Raw genomic sequence first — 19,168 nt, 5'->3', positions numbered from 1 at the left:
TGTTTAACAATTAAATTGAGAGGCTTTATTTACTGATGTTTGAATTTTTTTCCCCTCCAGATGATGTACATTTGTGTGATTGTATGCTTATGCCCCCCTTCGAAGAAGAGGGGGTATTGCTTTGCTCATGTCGGTAGGTCGGTCGGTCGGTCCGTCCACCAGGTGGTTGTCAGACGATAACTCAAGAACGCTTGGGCCTAGGATCATGAAACTTCATAGGTACATTGATCATGACTTGCAGATGACCCCTATTGATTTTGAGGTCACTAGGTCAAAGGTCAAGGTCATGTTGACCCGAAATAGTAAAATGGCTTCCGGATGATAACTCAAGAACGCATACGCCTAGGATCATGAAACTTCATGGGTAGATTGATCATGACTCGCAGATGACCCCTATTGATTTTGAGGTCACTAGGTCAAAGGTCAAGGTCACAGTGACCCGAAATAGTAAAATGGTTTCCGGATGATAACTCAAGAACGCATACGCCTAGGATCATGAAACTTCATGGGTAGATTGATCATGACTCGCAGATGACCCCTATTGATTTTGAGGTCACAAGGTCAAAGGTCAAGGTCACGGTGACCCGAAATAGTAAAATGATTTTCGGATGATAACTCAAGAACGCTTTTGCCTATGATATGACACTTTATAGGTACATTGATCGTGACTTGCAGATGACCACTACTGATTTTCAGGTCACTAGGTCAAAGGTCAAGGTCACAGTGATAAAAGTCGTATTCACACAATGGCTGCCAGTACAACGGACAGCCCATATGGGGGGCATGCATGTTTTACAAACAGCCCTTGTTAAATAATTTTTTATAAAAAATGTATGCAGCATACTGTTCCATTGATGTTAACATGATTAGATAAGTTTGGTTATATGTGATTGTTTATCATGTGCAAACCAATGTTTTTATGTATAAATAAAGCTTATTAAGACTTAAGAAGTTACTTATTATTATTTATGTATTTACATACTTTTAAAAGTAATAATATAGTCAATGACATTGATGTTGTAAGGTTTCTTAGACGATTGTCATAATTAATAAGGTCGGAATAACTGACAGTTTCGCGCCACGAAAAAGTGGCGACAACTTTTTTTGGGCCAGTGGAACCCCTGAGACAGACAGATTGACCAACAGACGGACAGACATGGTGACTCCTACATAGCCCCCATTACCAAGGTATATATATACATATATTTGATAGTGAAATTTTCTTTTTCCAGAAAAGTAGATTTTTCGTTATAATTTATCATTCAAAATGATGTTTTCACTACTAAATATCATAAGCCACACGCTAACCACCTGTGTTTGTTAATAATCTGTTTTTGAATTTGATCTATCGAGGCATCATATTTAAACATAAACATACCAACCTTTTTTCCCCCCAATCAATGGCTCAAAAGCACATTTCCACACTTTTGTGTTTCTGTCTTCCGGATCATTTTTATCAGAGTGACACCGAATGAACAGTGAAGGGTCATATTGGCATTCTGAGGACTGAAATACAATACAGTGAAGGGTCATATTGGCATTCTGAGGACTGAAATACAATACAGTGAAGGGTCACATTGGCATTCTGAGGACTGAAAAACAATACAGTGAAGGGTCATATTGGCATTCTGAGGACTGAAATACAATACAGTGAAGGGTCATATTGGCATTCTGAGGACTGAAATACAATACAGTGAAGGGTCACATTGGCATTCTGAGGACTGAAATACAATACAGTGAAGGGTCACATTGGCATTCTGAGGACTGAAATACAATACAGTGAAGGGTCACATTGGCATTCTGAGGACTGAAATACAATACAGGCCACAATGGTTTAAGTTTTGCTCTGGGAAAACAGGCCTTCATAAATGTACATAAAGCATCATCCCAGATCAGCCATAAAGCATCCTCCCAAATAAGCCTGTGCAGTCTGTACAGGCTAATCAGGGCAACACTTTCTTTCTAAGCTGGATTTGAGCTAAGAAAAGTTTTCCTTGGAACAATTAATACCATTAAAGCGGAAAGTGTCATCCCTGAATTGCCTGTGCAAACTGCTCAGGCTTATCGGAGAGGACACTTTTCACACATACATTAAGTCCCGTTTTGCTGAAATTAGGCTCATTTAAATTTGTTCTTGCATAAAGCTATACACTGTAACTCCAATATAGCGCGCTCCGTTATAACGCTGAATCCAATATAACGCGGGGGGTGCTTGGATCCCATTTTTTCTCCAACCTTCCATTTGATTTCTGATTCAAATCCGTATTATGCAACTTCATGTATTTTCAGACAATTCAAAGATGGCGGCAATCACATGTTGATTGCTTTATTCAACCGTCCGTTGAACCGATTATAATCGCCTCGAGATTAAACAACACGACAGCTAATTAGTGTTAATCTGTTGTGTAATGTCCATTAAGGTGTGAAAAACTCGCGTGTCAGTGTTTATTACATGTATTCCTCATCAGAGCGGTTCAGTGCGATAATTTCCATAAGTTAAGTGCAAGCGGGATAGTTATACAATTAAAGTAATTCAAAACGATTAAAACATTCTTACTTTGATATGGTTGCAGTATGACTATATTAAATGAGCGGCTGGGAAATATACTGCCCACTGTATAAAACAACTTTTTCTTTCATTTCATTATCATTCTAGTATTATGTCATTTAATCTTTTAGTTCGTGTATAAGAAATTAAATAATGCAGACGATTTATTTACATGCGAACCCAGTGTACCTGTAATTGTTAACAGAGTTTCACTTTCATTTTCGCGCAGTATCAGAAAGTCCCCGGGAAACACGTTTTTTGCATGCGTATGACGCAATAAAACAATTTTTGTACATGAATCGTATTGCATTCAATCAAAATTTAAAGTCGCTCGTCCAATTAAAGCTCTGCCCCATAATGCACTGTACTCTAAACACGTCTGAAAATGGCATATATGCGTACGGTTGTGTTTACGAATTTCTTAAACATATATCGTCATTAATGTTCAAGATTATTATTTTTTAAGTGATTTTGCAATTTTATTGGATTATCGGATAAATATGCACATAAGAAAAGCGGTATGTATACTGTTATCGATACGATTCGATTTATATGCATGTATTTGCGTCAACACAGAATGGCAATATACATTACCTATATTATAGGCTATTCTATACCTGTTTTTTTATAGCGCCCTGCAGAAAATGAGCTCAAAACTTATAACGCGGATCCGTTATAACGCTGTTTCGCATCTTGGACCCCATTGACCGCGTTATATTGGAGTTACAGTGTACACATTTTTTCAATCATAACAATCTTTTTAATTTTCCGCTTATAGGCATTTATACAAATGGGCAATATTTCCTTATTGTTTTACCCATACAAGAGCTATTACTACATGGGATACATCCACACACATTTAATTAATGGTTTGACATTACATTGTCTTGTATTTTGACCTCTCAATGTCCTTACCCATGCATGATGAGAGCATTTGTTATAGATTAACATTTTATTCAACTTCTTTCACAATTCTTAAATCATATCAGATACAAAGAAATTAAGATTAACTTTTATCCAAGGAGGCAGAAGTTTCATCTAAATAAAAGTTCAAAAGAAAAGATTTGCTAATAAAGGAGTCAACCAACCATTATGGTGACTCCAGCATACCCCCCCCCCTCCCCCCTCCGTTTAAACAATTTTTGCCAAACAGAGACTTTATCATTCTTAGAATCTTGGTACATAAACCCCCGTTCACACATAGACGCCACTTCTACTACGATCAAAGTGTGGCTGATAACGTGGCCGATCGGGACAAATCGCAGGAGAAACGTAGTAGAGCCTTCATAAGTGCAGTATGATCGCGGTAGAGTCTTCATGATCGGAAAGCTCTACGCTCTCGCCACGCTTATTTTGAACACGCTCAAAACAAGCGTAGCGGAATCGTGGCCAACAAGAATCGTTGTACAGTCGTAAAAAGAGCGTTGTAGAAGCGCCGTAATCATACAGGCAGCGGGGAAGCATCGTGGAGAGATCTTCATGAACGTAGTAAAAGCGCAGTAAAAGCTCTGCGTAGTGTCGTAGTGTGATCTTGAATGTCGCGGCAGTAAATGCAGTAAGTGTTTGACGTAGGGGCATGGTAGAACGGTCGAAATGAAGACCATAATTTGCCAAATTGCTCCATTTAGACTCCGATCGGCCTTAATCCTTTTTTCAGATCTTGGCTTGATCGGGATAATCGTCGTAAAGTTGCAGCTATGTGTGAACGGGGGGGGGGGGGGTAACATTACATCAAATTTGCTTTCAAAACGATCGCAATTATCAATGCAACTCAGATTATATTTGTAATGAATCCATGAAACAAAACAACTAAGTAACGAACTGGAATAATTTCAGTGTCTGGTGTCAACTGTGTCACAACTGGGGTCACATGATGTGTCTTTGTTCTTTTTGCCTCTGGAGACTTTACAGGCTTGCATTCTGTGTCCTCATCTCTCTTCCGTTTTTTGCTTCTTTCAGATTCAGAAACCTCTGTTTTCAGCTTTGGTGTTCCATGACTATAAACAAAGCATTGATGACATAATTGGTGTCATGCAGGAGTATCAAAAAGGTGGGAATAATGCCTAACAGCTCATAAAATCCGAGTGCATATATTTTTGAGACACAAATTCATTAAAAATGTTGCTGCTTTTTTTTAATACAAGGAAAAATAAGCAGCATAAACAAGATGTGTTTTTGAAACACTATGTCCCCCCCCCTCCCATATACAGGGTAATTGACCTTGGACCATAAAGGATGACTTTGACACTGACCTTTCACCACTCAAAATGTGCAGCTCCATGAGATGTACACATGCATGCCAAATACAGTACAGCAAAAGCGGAACAAACGTATTTCGCGATCCGCGGCGGCAAGGTGAAACGAGTCGATGCCGCGTCAGTCGTTGAAGCCGCATCAGTATGCGGCGGCAAGTTGCATTTCCCCGCAAAACTTCGCATCTGTCCACCGAGGCATGCTGCGATCCGCGACATGATGCCGAGTCGATGCGCATCATGAAATAAAAAATCTTGTAAAAATTATTAGTTACATGTAGTTAACAAATTTTGAAAGAACAATTATAATAATAATTAAAATCATAATAAATTTATTGCGCGCGGATTGTATTAGCATATACATGTAAGCATAGTTAATGTGCCTGGCCAATTAAGTTTGTTTCCCGCCCCTTGTGTATGTATTTCACACATAAACAAGGTCACATAATTATGTTTTCGCACATACAAGTTGTCAAGGCTACTGCATATGGTGGATTTATAAATTAATTGCATGTTGAATATGCTATTATATTTAAGCTGAGAAAATTAGCAGCTTGAAGCCACATCAATAATCAAGACGGTGACGACATATTTGTTGTTTTGTTAATTATCAGCTTATTATATAACTATTGTTTGAATATGCGTATATAAACACGTTTTATTTTGTTCATATTATATAGTTAATATCGCTACTAATTACCCGATAATCCCGTATATTCCAGTTTTGAAGCAAATGCTGGTAAATATTTACGATACACAAACATTCTCGATATTTCCTTTAGTATCAAATACATTTTGGCATTTTTTACTATTTATAGAGATGATGAAATAACGTCTAATCGGGACTTTTTTTTTCCCCACTGAACACGCAATTTACACCTGACGTGATGTTCATTTATTTATACAACACAAAATACACCCAAACTTTCCAAACGACGTTCTACATGTCTGCATATTATTTTCGCGCGCTTTTTATGAAACAAAGGATATTTTAGCACTGTTTATTTGATGCTAGAATTTGCCAAAGGTCACGTTAGCATTAAAATTCGGAAGTGTGTTTCGGATTACAAATTTAATAATGATAATTGAACGAAACATTAACAGTTGCTCGTAAATTAATTCTACGCTACACATAAATGTATGTACATATAGGTGGATGTCATTTCACTCGATACGCCGCGTACGTATGCGGCGGATTTACTCCGCGAAAGTACGCGAGGTTAACTACAGACTCGGCGTCGTTGCGCAGATAGATGCCGAGTGCCTCGGCGATACGCCGCGTCAACACACGATTCGGCCGCCGCGTACTAATAATCTGGCCGTGGCGTAGCCGCGGATTATGTTTGTGCCGCTTTGGCTGTACTGTATCAAGTTGCTATCTTCAATATTGCAAAAGTTATGGCCAATGTTAGAGTTTGAAGCAAACAAACAAACACACTAACAAACAGTCAGGGCAAAAACAATATGTCCCCCAGTACAGACTGGGGGACATGAAAAATATAAACTTATGAAACAGCAGACAAAGACAACCTTGAAAACAAAGCATATAGTTTTCAATACTGAGAAAAAAGTTAAACCTAAAGGTTGTGTTTCCATTCCATTTTGCTGCAGACATTATACAATTGTACATGGACAAGAAAATTCGTTGAATTGATATTCCCTGTCAAATGAAAGTTTATTTATGGACTGGTGCAAATCCCATGATATTCAGTATAATCCTAAAAAATAATTAAGCGTAGGGTAATTGTTGTTATGCAGTGCAATGCTCCTCAGTAATATCTATACACCTAAGAAGTATGATGTTAAAATCTTGTTTTGTATCAAAGATTTAGCCCTGACAAATTATGTCATACAAAAAAACTACAACGGGAAATAACTCTTAGTTAAGAAAGTGTAGGGTTATGGTTCTTAAGCATTGCACTTCTCCTCATTGATGTCAGTACACCCATGAAATTCATGTTGAAATCTTGTATGGTATTTGAGATAAAGCTCTTAAAAGTTACATCAAACAAACAAAGGTCAATTACTCTTAATGAAGAAAGTGTAGGGTTATGGTTCTTGTTCATGTCACTTCTTCTCATTAATATCTATAGAACCATGAAGTTGCATGTTGGTATCTTAAATAGTTTCTGAGATATAGATCTGAAAAGTTGGTGACGGACAGAGGACAGTCCTTCCTAAAATTATAATTAATTTCCAGCCAGTAGGTCCTATAATCATGCAGCCTTTGCCGGCCCGTACTGATCATTTCCTGCCCAAAATAAAAATGATGATTAAGACAAAAATGCAGTTTTGGCAAATAAAATTTTATATCAATATTCATAAATGTCACTGAACAATAATGAAACTTAATTCCTCCTAAACAAGTTAATGTACATCTGAGAGCTTCACAATATTTATTTCATTGGGAGCATGTTAGTAATTTAATTAAATACTTGTTTCCATGTTTGTTTATTTAATTAATGTTTAATAACTGTATTGTAACTCCTGTGTTGATGTTGACAGTTCGCAAGAATGTCACAGTTACCTTTGTTTATGCCCTGCTTGCTTATGAATTAATCCAATAAAACGGGAACCAAAAAGCACATGGTTGTCAGTTTTGATTCCCTTTGCGAAATGTACCCATATAGTGATGACATAGTGTGTTTTTCGCTTGGACGACGACACAAAAACCTTCAGATACCATATATACACTAATCAACCAATTAAAAAGCGTTCTACATTATTGGAGTATTCATTAATAATTCAGTAAATTTTAACTTTAGCCTTGAAACTTTTCTGAAAATAGCTAATGGAATTCCAAGAAGCATAATTTTATTATCGGTAACGAGGTCCTACAATATTATAATCATTTCCGGATTTTCCAAATTATTATCTGAACAAGGGCTGTTTGTAAAACATGCATGCCCCCCATATGGGCTGTCCGTTGTAGTGGCAGCCATTGTGTGAATACGTTTTTTGTCACTGTGACCTTGACCTTTGACCTAGTGACCTGAAAATCAATAGGGTCATCTGCGAGTCACGATCAATGTACCTATGAAGTGTCATGATCCTAGGCAAAAGCGTTCTAGAGTTATCATCCGAAAATCAATTTACTATTTCAGGTCACCGTGACCTTGACCTTTGACCTTGTGACCTCAAAATCAATAGGGGTCATCTGCGAGTCATGATCAATCTACCTATGAAGTTTCATGATCCTAGGCATATGCGTTCTTGAGTTATCATCCGAAAACCATTTTACTATTTCGGGTCACTGTGACCTTGACCTTTGACCTAGTGACCTCAAAATCAATAGGGGTCATCTGCCAGTCATGATCAATCTACCCATGAAGTTTCATGATCCTAGGCATATGCATTCTTAAGTTATCATCCGGAAACCATTTTACTATTTCGGGTCACCATGACCTTGACCTTTGACCTAGTGACCTCAAAATCAAAAGGGGTCATCTGCAAGTCATGATCAATCTACCCATGAAGTTTCATGATCCTAGGCGTATGCGTTCTTGAGTTATCATCCGGAAACCATTTTACTAATTCGGGTCACTGTGACCTTGACCTTTGACCTAGTGACCTCAAAATCAGTAGGGGTTATCTGCAAGTCATGATCAATGTATCTATGAAGTTTCATGATCCTAGCCCCAAGCGTTCTTGAGTTATCATCCGGAAACCACCTGGTGGACAGACCGACCGACCGACAGACCGACCGACATGTGCAAAGCAATATACCCCCTGTTCTTCGAAGGGGGGCATAAAAATACGAGGACACACTGTATTTCAGAAAGACTGCATACAGAATGACGGACAGACAGACAGACTGACCAATGGACATTGCCAATTCTAGATCCCTCTGCCTTTTTTCAAACCTATTTATTTTAGTTTGATTGCATAGAAAGCCTTAAGCTAATTTCAAATGCTCTGGAGTCTGTTTCCTGGGCCTAGAACCAGTACTTGGTTTTTCTGGGGGAGATCTAAAGAACGCTCCCACAGTGGGGACAGAACCCGTGACCTCCAGGTCTCTAGGCGATCACCATATCTACTGCGCCACGGGGCCACCTTTCCTTTGGCTGGGGATAAAAAGAATATTCACCTGTAGTCCTTCTCTGGTGTAATTCCTAAGGAAACTCGTGTCCCATAGCGTGACAGTGTGTTGGTAGAGCCCCTTGAGAATTTCTTTGTCAAGCTATTTACATCCTCCAGTAGCTCATGACAGAGATGGCTTATCTGAAATTATTATTCATTGGAAAACCACTGTGTCAAAGAAGTTGGGATATAGTTTGAAATAGAAAAGTAAGAGTCCAACCTAACTAAGCAGTCACCTGAGTTACGCAGTCACCTGGCAAAAGTACGCCTGGAGAAAATCAGTCATTATTACAACTGAGTTTTACAGTCATCTGGTGTAAGTGGTAAATGGCCAATATATCTCACACCAAAAGCCATTTCTTCAACAGTGATAAGCAGTCAAGAGGCTGTCATTACATGGCGCATAAAGAAAACCTTCAAATTGATTTGCATTGTTGTCTTGCACTTCTTACATCATATTGTAAAATGTGATGTGAAAGGATCTGATTATGGTAACTTTTGATGTAATAAAACAAGAATTCTGCTATGTGCTCCCCTTAAACTACAGATATTAATTGCTTAAGACTTCTGAGAAAAGAGATCTGGTTTCAATGTTTTTGACCACAATTAACCAAGATTCAAATCTGGCCGACCATGTCAAGATAAACATTCTGAAGTTTAATCGAATCTGAGTATCAAATGTGGCCTCTAGAGTAGTAACAAGTTTCTTTAATAAAGATTATATCTGGTGACCAAGTTTTTTTAACACAAACATAGCCTAGATATTTTTAAAATAAACATTCTGACCAAGTTTCATTAAGTTTGAGTAATATACTAATAAATGTAGCCCCTAGATTGGTAAGAATTTGTTTAAACAAGAGCACCGCATAACGGGTGCCACGCTCGGCTGCGAAAGCTTGCCAGATTCTTTTTTTTTCTTTTTTTTTTTTAGAGGTCACAGCGACCTTGACCTTTGACCTAGTGACCCAACAAGAGATGTGTTTGTCAGAAACACAATGCCCCCTTCTGCGCTGCATTGAAATGAAATTTCTATTTATCATTTGGCAGGTATAGAAATCATCTCCCTTTAAAGGTTATTACTTCCCTTGAATTTTGTCCAATCCAACCAGGGGGGGGGGGTCTCACAGTCAATTATGACCATGTCAGACATCACTGACAACCAAGGCCTGTGGTTTAAAAGAGATCATAACCAGAGTTGATCATGCATCTATGGACATAAGTCCACAGGTATGTAATGAACATCAAAGAAATTATAATTATATCATTAAAAAAAAAAACTTTGAAAAATCAATCATTTGGTTTATAAAGGATCAAAATAATAAATCTGTACAGTAATTGTGAAAAGAACTTCATTTCTTGGTAAGGAAATATATAATATGAGATTTATAATTATAGAAATAACTTCCCTTGAAAATAATTGTCTGTAACAAATCTCTATTTTTAGTAGCAAATAATTAAAAGCCACTATACTGTGACTGTAGATTCACCCCTCAAAATGTGCAGCTCCATGAGATACACATGCATGCCAAATATATAAAGTGGCTATGTTCAATATTGAATAATTTTCTCCCTTTTTAAAGCTTATTACTTCCCTTAAATCTGTATTTTTTACCATAGACCGTAAAGGATGACCTTGACCTTTTACCACAATGTGTTTGTCAGAAACACAATGCCGCCTACTGCGCCGCTTTGATTATTTAACAAAAATATATACGTGGGCAGGTCAGATAACTATGTCCATTTAAAGCTTATTACTTCCCTTGACTTTGTTTTTTCGACCCTAGACCTTAAAGGATGATGTTCAACTTGAAATTTTACCACTCAAAATGTGCAGCTCCATGAGATACACATGCATGCCAAATATCAAGGTGCTATCTTCAATATTTAAAAAGTTATGGCCAATGTTAAGGTTTTAGCACGACGCCTACGGCAGACGGCGGAAGTCGGACGACGAGCTGGCTATGACAGCCTCGCTAAAAATTGACATGGTAACCTAGTTTCTAGCGGCACATAACCCATATTAAAAGATGGCTTTCTAACCAAGTTTCATCAAGATTGAGTCAAAAATGAGGCCTATAGAGTGGTTTCAAGTTTATTTGTATGATATTATCAGGTGACCTAGTTTGTCGCACCTGAACCAGATTCAAACATGGCCTAAATATTGTAAGATTAATATTCTTAATAAGTTGCATAATGCTCGACTTATAAATGTTGCCCAGTCCCCAGAAAAGTAAAAATGTGTTAAGATTTGACCTGGTAATGGTGTTTCTAGATGCAAATGACCCATTAAAAATTTTGCTTCTAGAGAGGTGACAAAGTTTTTCTTAGATTAGACCCATTGACCTAGTTTTGGAAATGTACTTGACACAGATTAAAATTCTGCCTTGATAGTGTCCTGTTTAATGTTCTGACCAAGTGTAATGGATATTGGATGTAAAATGTTGCCTCTAGAGTGGTAATGAGCTACAGCTTGATTACACATATTGCGGAATGCCAGACATAGGCCGTTCACAAAAGCTCATATTTTGAACTTTGTGCTCGAGTAAGCTAAAAAAATTCAGTCAATGCATTACAAAAATATGCACAGCTGAAAAACATTGGTTTCACTTACCATGAATGTCTTGAACTTCGTCATGGTTAGGTTGGCTCCGACCAAGTTGCCATCATGGACAGTGTCTACAAACACCTTATGCAGACTCTCAATCTCTGACACAGGCACACCCGAGCTGTACACCTCAGCAAACCTGGCTTCCCACACGGCCTGAATCTAATAGTTTGTGTCGCGAGTTAACCACTGCGGCAAAGTTTTGCAAACTACTACTCTCAGTAGCAAGGGTTCCTGCTGGTTGAGGTTTAAAAAAAAGGTTGTTGCCATCAATTTGTTGAATTTTTGCCACAATTCTATTATTCAAAGTCTATTTTTAAGTACAGTCAATCTTTTACTTAGAGACCACAAAAAAGAGTAGACAATCAGAGGAAGCCAATTTTATTGACAAGAAACTGTTTTTAGATGGTCGCTTTAGCGACCGTCTAATGTGCTTGATGTAAAATTCAGGTCGATACGGCCTGGGTATGATTAGCCCAATTCCCGCTTACACTACGCGCGAAGAAAGAGTTGTATAATTTATGCAAGAGGTTTGAGTTCTCCAATTATGTTTATTCACAAATGGAAACATTATATTAATATCGTGTTAAATGCAATAGTTTCGAATGGTGTTTTATAGAAAAGAATAAAAAAAACAATGATCGTATTGCACGTGTCGCGGAGGAGATTGTTTATGAATGATTAAAATAGTCCACTTTCTGCTGCGTCTGCGTGACGTAGTATTTTCGCTCATCTCATTCATAAATCGGAGGCTGGCGATAAACAAAGGGGAGTCCGGGTGAGAATTACGCACTAGTATAAGGTTACGCTTGTTTATATTCACAGGTCTCAATTAATAACACGTTGACCACGAGTTCAACAATTATTACAGGGATACGATAGACAACATAAAAATGATTCATTATCGCTGAAACTGTTAAAAAACATTTAAATATAACAAGAATATTCTCTAAAAAATGTAGTCTTGCTGTTTTGAAATAAGGTTTGGAATTTTGGTTTCTAAATAACTTAATTAAAAACAAAAGTTTAATTATAGTGTTTTTTACTTTTAGTCGCATTATAATGTGTGTTATAATAGGCAAACCATACATTAGTAAAATTCAATCTGCCTTCGCACATAGAAGGAATGGGTCAATTAGGTGCTGCGTTTCCTTTGCTTACTTCAGTTAGAGGTCAATTCTTTACGTAAAAGCAATCACAAGGCCCCGGCTTCAGAGGAATTGCGGAGCGTTCTTACATAATTAAAGTCGTAGTCGCATGGTATTTGCGTTTAGCGTCCTATTTGGTCACGTGGTTCTTTTTCGCGGGTGTTTTGGCATTCATGATATGAGGCTATTAATAGATGCGCCTGTCGATAAACAAAGGAAAGTTTACGGGCGATAACAACGCAATAGGTTACGCTCTCACATACAACTCAATGACGTAGTACAGGTCGTAAATTGAGAGATTTGGGAAAAAGTTGACGCTTATTTATATTCTCAATTTATAAAACGTTGAACATAAGTTCAACAATAACTTCAGCGATACGATAGACTAAAAAAAATCATAATCGCTTAACCCGAATATAACAAATAATTTATAATAATAATACGAATGACCTGTTTCATAACCTCGTTGAAGCTACTACATCGGGTATTTCTGGAAAGCGTTCTTGGTTCTCAACACATAGCGGCGATCTTTTGTATTTACGGGTGCTAGCAACGCAATAGTAGAAGCTTAGTAGAAGGGTTAGCTTGTTTATATTCACAGTTCTCAATACATTGACAGTTGGATATGAGTTCATCAATTACTCAGGCATACTATAGGCAACCTCGAAAATGATTTATAATCGCTAAAACCGAAAACAACTAAATATATTATATTAAATATATTTATAACAATACATGTCTTTTAAAAATGTAGTCGGCGTATACGCCGACTTTGAAATAAAGTTAGCAATTTACTTTTCTAAATAATTGAATACAATTAAACAAAAGTTAAACTATTGTGTTGTGTTTTTCACTTGTAAGCTGCATATTCACCGCATGAAATGTGTGTTAGCATTGTCAAACCACACATTAGTGTGAGTAAATAAAAAATATACTACGGGAGAGCACTTCATATGTGTCCTCATATGCCTTGTTATGAGTATCTTTCTTCATTATCGAAATATATCGTATGTTTATATTTGATTTAAACGCAGTTTTCTTTCGTCACATTTAAATCACACGTCAATAGCGCCGTCATGCGAAAATGGGTCTTATGCGTTTCGGCAAGCGTTTGTTAAACCCAACATGTGCTCTTGCGCAGTCAGGCCATAGGCGACGCTGTTCGCTTTAAAATCACTCAATATGTTATGTTTCTCCTTACCAGAAGGAGGGATAGCTGAGTGGGCTATTTATATGATGGGCGCATATGGAATAAGACCCATTTTCGCATGACGAGGGTCATTACAAATCTCATTGCGAATTGAAAATCCCACATTTAAAAACAATGCTTTTTGATACAAAATTGAATTCAAAATAGCAAACTTGTTAATAATGGCAGCCTATCGACGCATTAAGGAATGATTTCCAGACGTGCTGACAAAGTACGGCAAACATTGTGGTATGATAATTAAACGATTTTCTCTTATCGTGACACTATACTATTTCGCTAATGATTGTTTTCTCATCTTGGAGGCGAAATTGAAATTCTGCGAGATGGATTGTAACGCGTAATTGTAACAGGGCCACAATTTGTGTAATTTGAGCATACAGAGTGTGGTCCAGAATTCCTTACACTGAACAGTGCTACATCCTTTGAATTGAGCACATACGCAGTGATGTAGCAAAAATTCAGAGGTTGTATCTCGAATCAGCTTATTAAATATTCGAAAATATTCATGCGTGTCTGTTGGCGTTATGTTAAAGTCACTAAGATGAAAACTGAAACAGCTTCGCCTAAAAGCGCATTAGTGCTCTATACCTATGTTTATGTTAGCGTTGTTGACACCGTGTGAACTGCTCGGGTAACAAGTAAAGCATAAACAGCAATGTTTATATACTTTTATTCCTCCATATACAATATACGAAGATTATTGTATATTTTGAATTTGTATATGGTGTCAAAAATCAAAAGTTTTGTACACAGAACTTTCATTATGAATTTATATTCTTGGTGAGATAGTCATTTGATATTAGAAAAAATATTCCTTTAATATGATGGTGACTGCAAATTTTCTTTATATTAAGTTCTCATTACCATTTTCATCATACTTTCTTTGCTTTCAGAACTTCCAAAAAAGCATGCTGTTTTTATTTTGTCTTAGTTATTTCTATGAAATAATAAGGATGATAAAAAGTGCACACAAAACTCGACCCGTGCGCTATGACACACACTTTTTAAAGTTGAATGGCGTGTGTTCATTTCAAACTTGCGATTGATTTTGAAAAATGAATTGCGTGTTAAATTATGCAATAGCGAACATCTTCAGTGCCTTCAGCGCTTTGATTTGACTTCTTGACAGGAAGCGGATTTCCTTTGATTACGTATGTCAATCTGACAATAAATTGGCAATCAGGTTTGTCCCTAAACGATCAACAGATTTTTCTAATTTACCATCAAATGTTTGCTAAATCCAATCTTTGGACATTCAAATACTTAAAATTCAGTGGTCGCCTAAGACAAAAGTAGCTTAATACAATGTCAAAATAAAGTGTAAATGGTCAGGGGGGGAGGGGATTCAAAGTGGTCGCATTAGATAAAGGTCGCTTAATTCAAGTAGTTGCATCCACAAGATTGACTGTAATTGTAATTCTATATCATTAACTGCATTCATAAAATTAAAACCTGGTACTACAGTTCTTAACTGTAGTTAATATTCATGTTAAAACATCACAATGTCACAATATCGAAAATTTATGTCAAAACTGTCAAGCGCTTAAACCACTCAGCCATCTGTGCTCATATGATAAGTGATGTATTTTACATCAGCAATCCTCGTAATGTCACAACATATAACGATACAAACAGAAACCTCCAAATACTTCAATTGTTATACGTTTGTAGCACTTTATAATTTTCAGGTTTTTAAATCATCAAAGATGCATATAATGGATATTTTAGAGCATGGCAAATGTTCAGTATTACTGTTTCCTTGCAAAAAAACTACAATGAAACTTTGAAAATCTGAAACATTTTGTTTTCTAAATTGTTAATTTATCAAACTGTGAACAGGTCCTTTTAAATATGAACACACAATCTGTTTGATAATCATCATCAGCATTATGCCTTGTCATGCTGTTGTTGTTTTTAAAGTTTCTTTTGAGATCATCGAGAACACATTTTACTTAAAGAAGGCAATGAAATCTATTTTCATTGCACTGTCTTCTAGCAAAAAGCATCTGGTTACAGAGTTGTAATTCTAGATAGTAGAAATTCAGTTATGCATGACAAGGAAAGAGAAAATTTCACATGATTAATATTATATCTATTGATTCAGATCTGTTTTTTAAAACTTTTTTCAGACTGTTAAACTTTTTGTAGAACTAAATGATTTCAGCTTTTTCATGCAAAATGTTATAAGACCATTAAGCCTTGACTGCTATTCATTTGAATATTTCAAGCATGCTTTAAGTTCAAAAAGCACAGACCTGGGGCTTCAGCTGACTTCGATATTGAAAGATGGCCCTGTCTATGGCCTCCATGTCAAATCCACCATCCAGTGACTTCAGGCTGGGACAAAGTACTTTGGCTATAAAGTCATCTTCATCCTGAACACACAAGGGAATAGAGCTTTTAATATTACCATTAATTTTGGCCGAGCTCTGTGAAAAAGGGGGTTTAATGCATGTGAGTAAAGTGTTGTCCCATATTAGACTGTGCAGACCGCACAGGCTAATCAGGGATGACACTTTCCCTTTATATTTTTTTGTCAAGAAAGTATCCTCTTTGCATAAATCAAGTTAAGGTGGAATGTGTCTGCACAGGCTAATCTGGGACGACATTTTACACATGCATTTAACCCCATTTTCACAGAGTGAGTATCATTTTATTGGTTTGGCATAGAGGTATAAAGGTAACAACCAGTTGACCAATTAGAACTTTGAAGTTTGTAATTTATGTTTTTTATGAATGATAATAACAGATAAATTTTATAAATACCTTAATACTCATGATCATGGACCAAAATGAATTTGATTAATCATGAATAAATCACCTTAATGATATCTAAATTTAAATTATCAACCATTTAAGTGCAATTTTTGAAATTACTTCAAGCCAAACATACTATTTCATTGATATAAAATATTATTTTTACCAATAAACAAACAAACAAGAATTGAACATACAATAAGAGTGTTATCTTCAATGTACAACTCAGTCAAGCATCTGAAGTTTTTGACAAAATCAACTGATGTCAGCTTGTTATCAGCGACATCAAGAATGCGCAGCTGGGGCAAGTGTAAGTTGTGGGGAATGTGGGACAGGCTGTTCTGGGAGACGTCAAGGCTCTCCAAGGAGGTCAGTTGGTTGAATAGATCTACATCAATCTCTGTTAAGTTATGCCTCGACAAACTGCAAAGCAGAATGAATTATTAAATATAAAAAACAACACCAGATTGATACACAGTAGAAATCAGTGCTTTTAATGAACATGCTATAGAAAAAAAGCTGTTTGAAATGAAAGCAAACAAAACAGGCAAACAGGCTAGTCTTTGGCGAATACCAGGGAAGCCGGGGTGAATTTGACCTACTTTGGCTCAAAATTAAACTTTCTCCCCTGAAAGGTCACAGGGGCAGGTCGGACTATAAAGACCTCGTGAAGAGGCGTGTAGGACCTGTCAATAAACTCTGATTCTACACTACTACAAGGAAAAAAGCCTTGATCAGTATCTGACAACTTTTGTTTAAACAGCAATTTGCATGCAGGTATACATGTACACTAATTGTATTTCAATTATTATAAATTGAGAAATTGTTTTGTTTTTCACTACTTTTTGGTCTAAATATTTTACTTTAGAATACTGCAAGCGTTTTGCGATTTGTTAGTGTTCAGTGTTATGTTGCTTATTTTCCATTACATTTTCCCAATAATCTTTATGTCAATAAATTTGAGTCCGTGTTGGATGTTTCGGTCCTATGAATCCTAGTCCGGTCCTGCCAGTTTTTTTTAGTCCACAGGACCGATTGTCCTGTGGACTCAAAATACCTACCTACCTTGTGTCTTCTAGGGACTTTCATAGCTCTTAAAGCTAGTTGATCCCTTTAGACTTCTTCAATTTTAATGTCTCCACTCCGGTCTGATTTATATTTGTTATAAATGTCACAAGATATTAAATTTTCTTTCATTAATACACTTCTGATATGTCAAAACGCTTATCCCTCCAAAATTTGTCTAGTCGAGACTTGAACGAATTTACCGTATCACATGTCACAATGTCTTGTGGTAAGTTGTTCCAAACTGAGACTGTGCGGTGTCCAAAAGAATGGAGGCGAACTGACTTATGTGCTTTATGTGCTTTCGGTTTTGCAAGTTTTAAACAATGGCCTCTTGTCCCACTATTTTCAGCAAAATTCAAAAAAAAATCCAGCATCAATATCATCAATTTTATGGATTAATTAAATACTTGAATCATGTCGAATCTTTTACGTCGATAGTCCATTGAAGGAAGATTTAATTCAGCCAAACGATCTTGATATGATAGTTCACATATTTCAGGTACTAATCTGGTGGCCCTACGCTTTGCATTTTCAATTATTTGTTTACATTTCTTAGTGTGAGGATAGTAAACCAAGTCCCCATTGTCCATATGAGAATGTCTGTTTAGTGTTATATTGACTAATGGAATAGCTAGTATTAGAAATATCAAATGCAAAAACTTACTCAAGGTTCTGTATTTTATAAAGCTCATCACATTTTCCGAGGTGCAGAAGATTTTCTTTTGTTGGTGGGCCTTTCATTTTACTTTATTTACCTCAGTAATTGGGCTCAATTTTCCCGCGATTTATTGGCTACATAACACTTGATTATCGAATCGGGTTACAATACATTAAACAATCGATTGAATTTAGGTAAAGACTTTTCTCCGTTTTCATCCGTGTTTTTTTTTAAATAATTTATATCACTTCGCAAAGTTTTTAAACTTAAACTTTTATCTGTCAGCTAGTTTCCTAAATGCACGCGCATATGCCAGTTATTGTCGCTCGATTGGTCATTACAAAGACCTATAAAATACTAATGTATTTTATAGGTCTTTGGTCATTGTCGGCTCGAGTACTGCTTACATGTACCCCGGGCACTCTTAAGTATACTAAAATATACGGAAAATATACTAGCACGTACCCGGTCAATTGATTTCCAGTCGTTACACCCCCTGGACAATACACCCCTAGTCTTTACACCCTCTAAGCCTGGACATTACAACTCCCAAGATGTAAACATAATTGATTAGGTTACTCAGGTGTGATCACACCTACCATAAGGCACACTTCACTTGATTAATGATGTTCCTGCTTTAATGTGTGTCCAATGGGGGTCTGTTCAAGTTTTTTTTATTGTTTGTTTGTCTGTATGTCTGTCTTATTGATGTGCAGTTTTAATTCGGAAATAACATTTTTTTGGTGTGAAAAATATTGTTCTTTGATCTTTTCAAATAATTTGTTAATTATCAAAATGTAATAATAACACCTAAAATTAAAGGAGTTTGGTCACACCATTAT

General features: G+C 36.6%; 1 protein-coding gene across 1 annotated transcript in view; it reads right to left on the bottom strand.

The window, feature by feature from the left end:
• Positions 1–18,476, bottom strand: part of LOC127855814 (leucine-rich repeat and WD repeat-containing protein 1-like) — a 48,638-nt gene extending 30,162 nt beyond the window's left edge. The window contains exons 1-7 of the mRNA XM_052391634.1: positions 18,333–18,476; positions 16,798–17,023; positions 16,099–16,218; positions 11,492–11,647; positions 8,888–9,021; positions 4,371–4,545; positions 1,383–1,506 (exon numbers count right to left, since the gene is read on the bottom strand). Of these exons, the coding sequence (XP_052247594.1) occupies positions 1,383–1,506; positions 4,371–4,545; positions 8,888–9,021; positions 11,492–11,647; positions 16,099–16,218; positions 16,798–17,023; positions 18,333–18,409 (1,012 nt within the window). The 5' untranslated portion in view covers positions 18,410–18,476. The remainder of the gene's footprint in view (positions 1–1,382; positions 1,507–4,370; positions 4,546–8,887; positions 9,022–11,491; positions 11,648–16,098; positions 16,219–16,797; positions 17,024–18,332) is intronic.
• Between the last annotated feature and the right edge of the window lie 692 nt (positions 18,477–19,168).

The sequence above is a fragment of the Dreissena polymorpha genome, chromosome 1 (assembly GCF_020536995.1).
Source record: "Dreissena polymorpha isolate Duluth1 chromosome 1, UMN_Dpol_1.0, whole genome shotgun sequence".
NCBI lineage: Eukaryota > Metazoa > Mollusca > Bivalvia > Myida > Dreissenidae > Dreissena > Dreissena polymorpha.
Note: the sequence above shows the minus strand (reverse complement) of the source record. Positions and strands in the feature narration are given on the sequence as shown.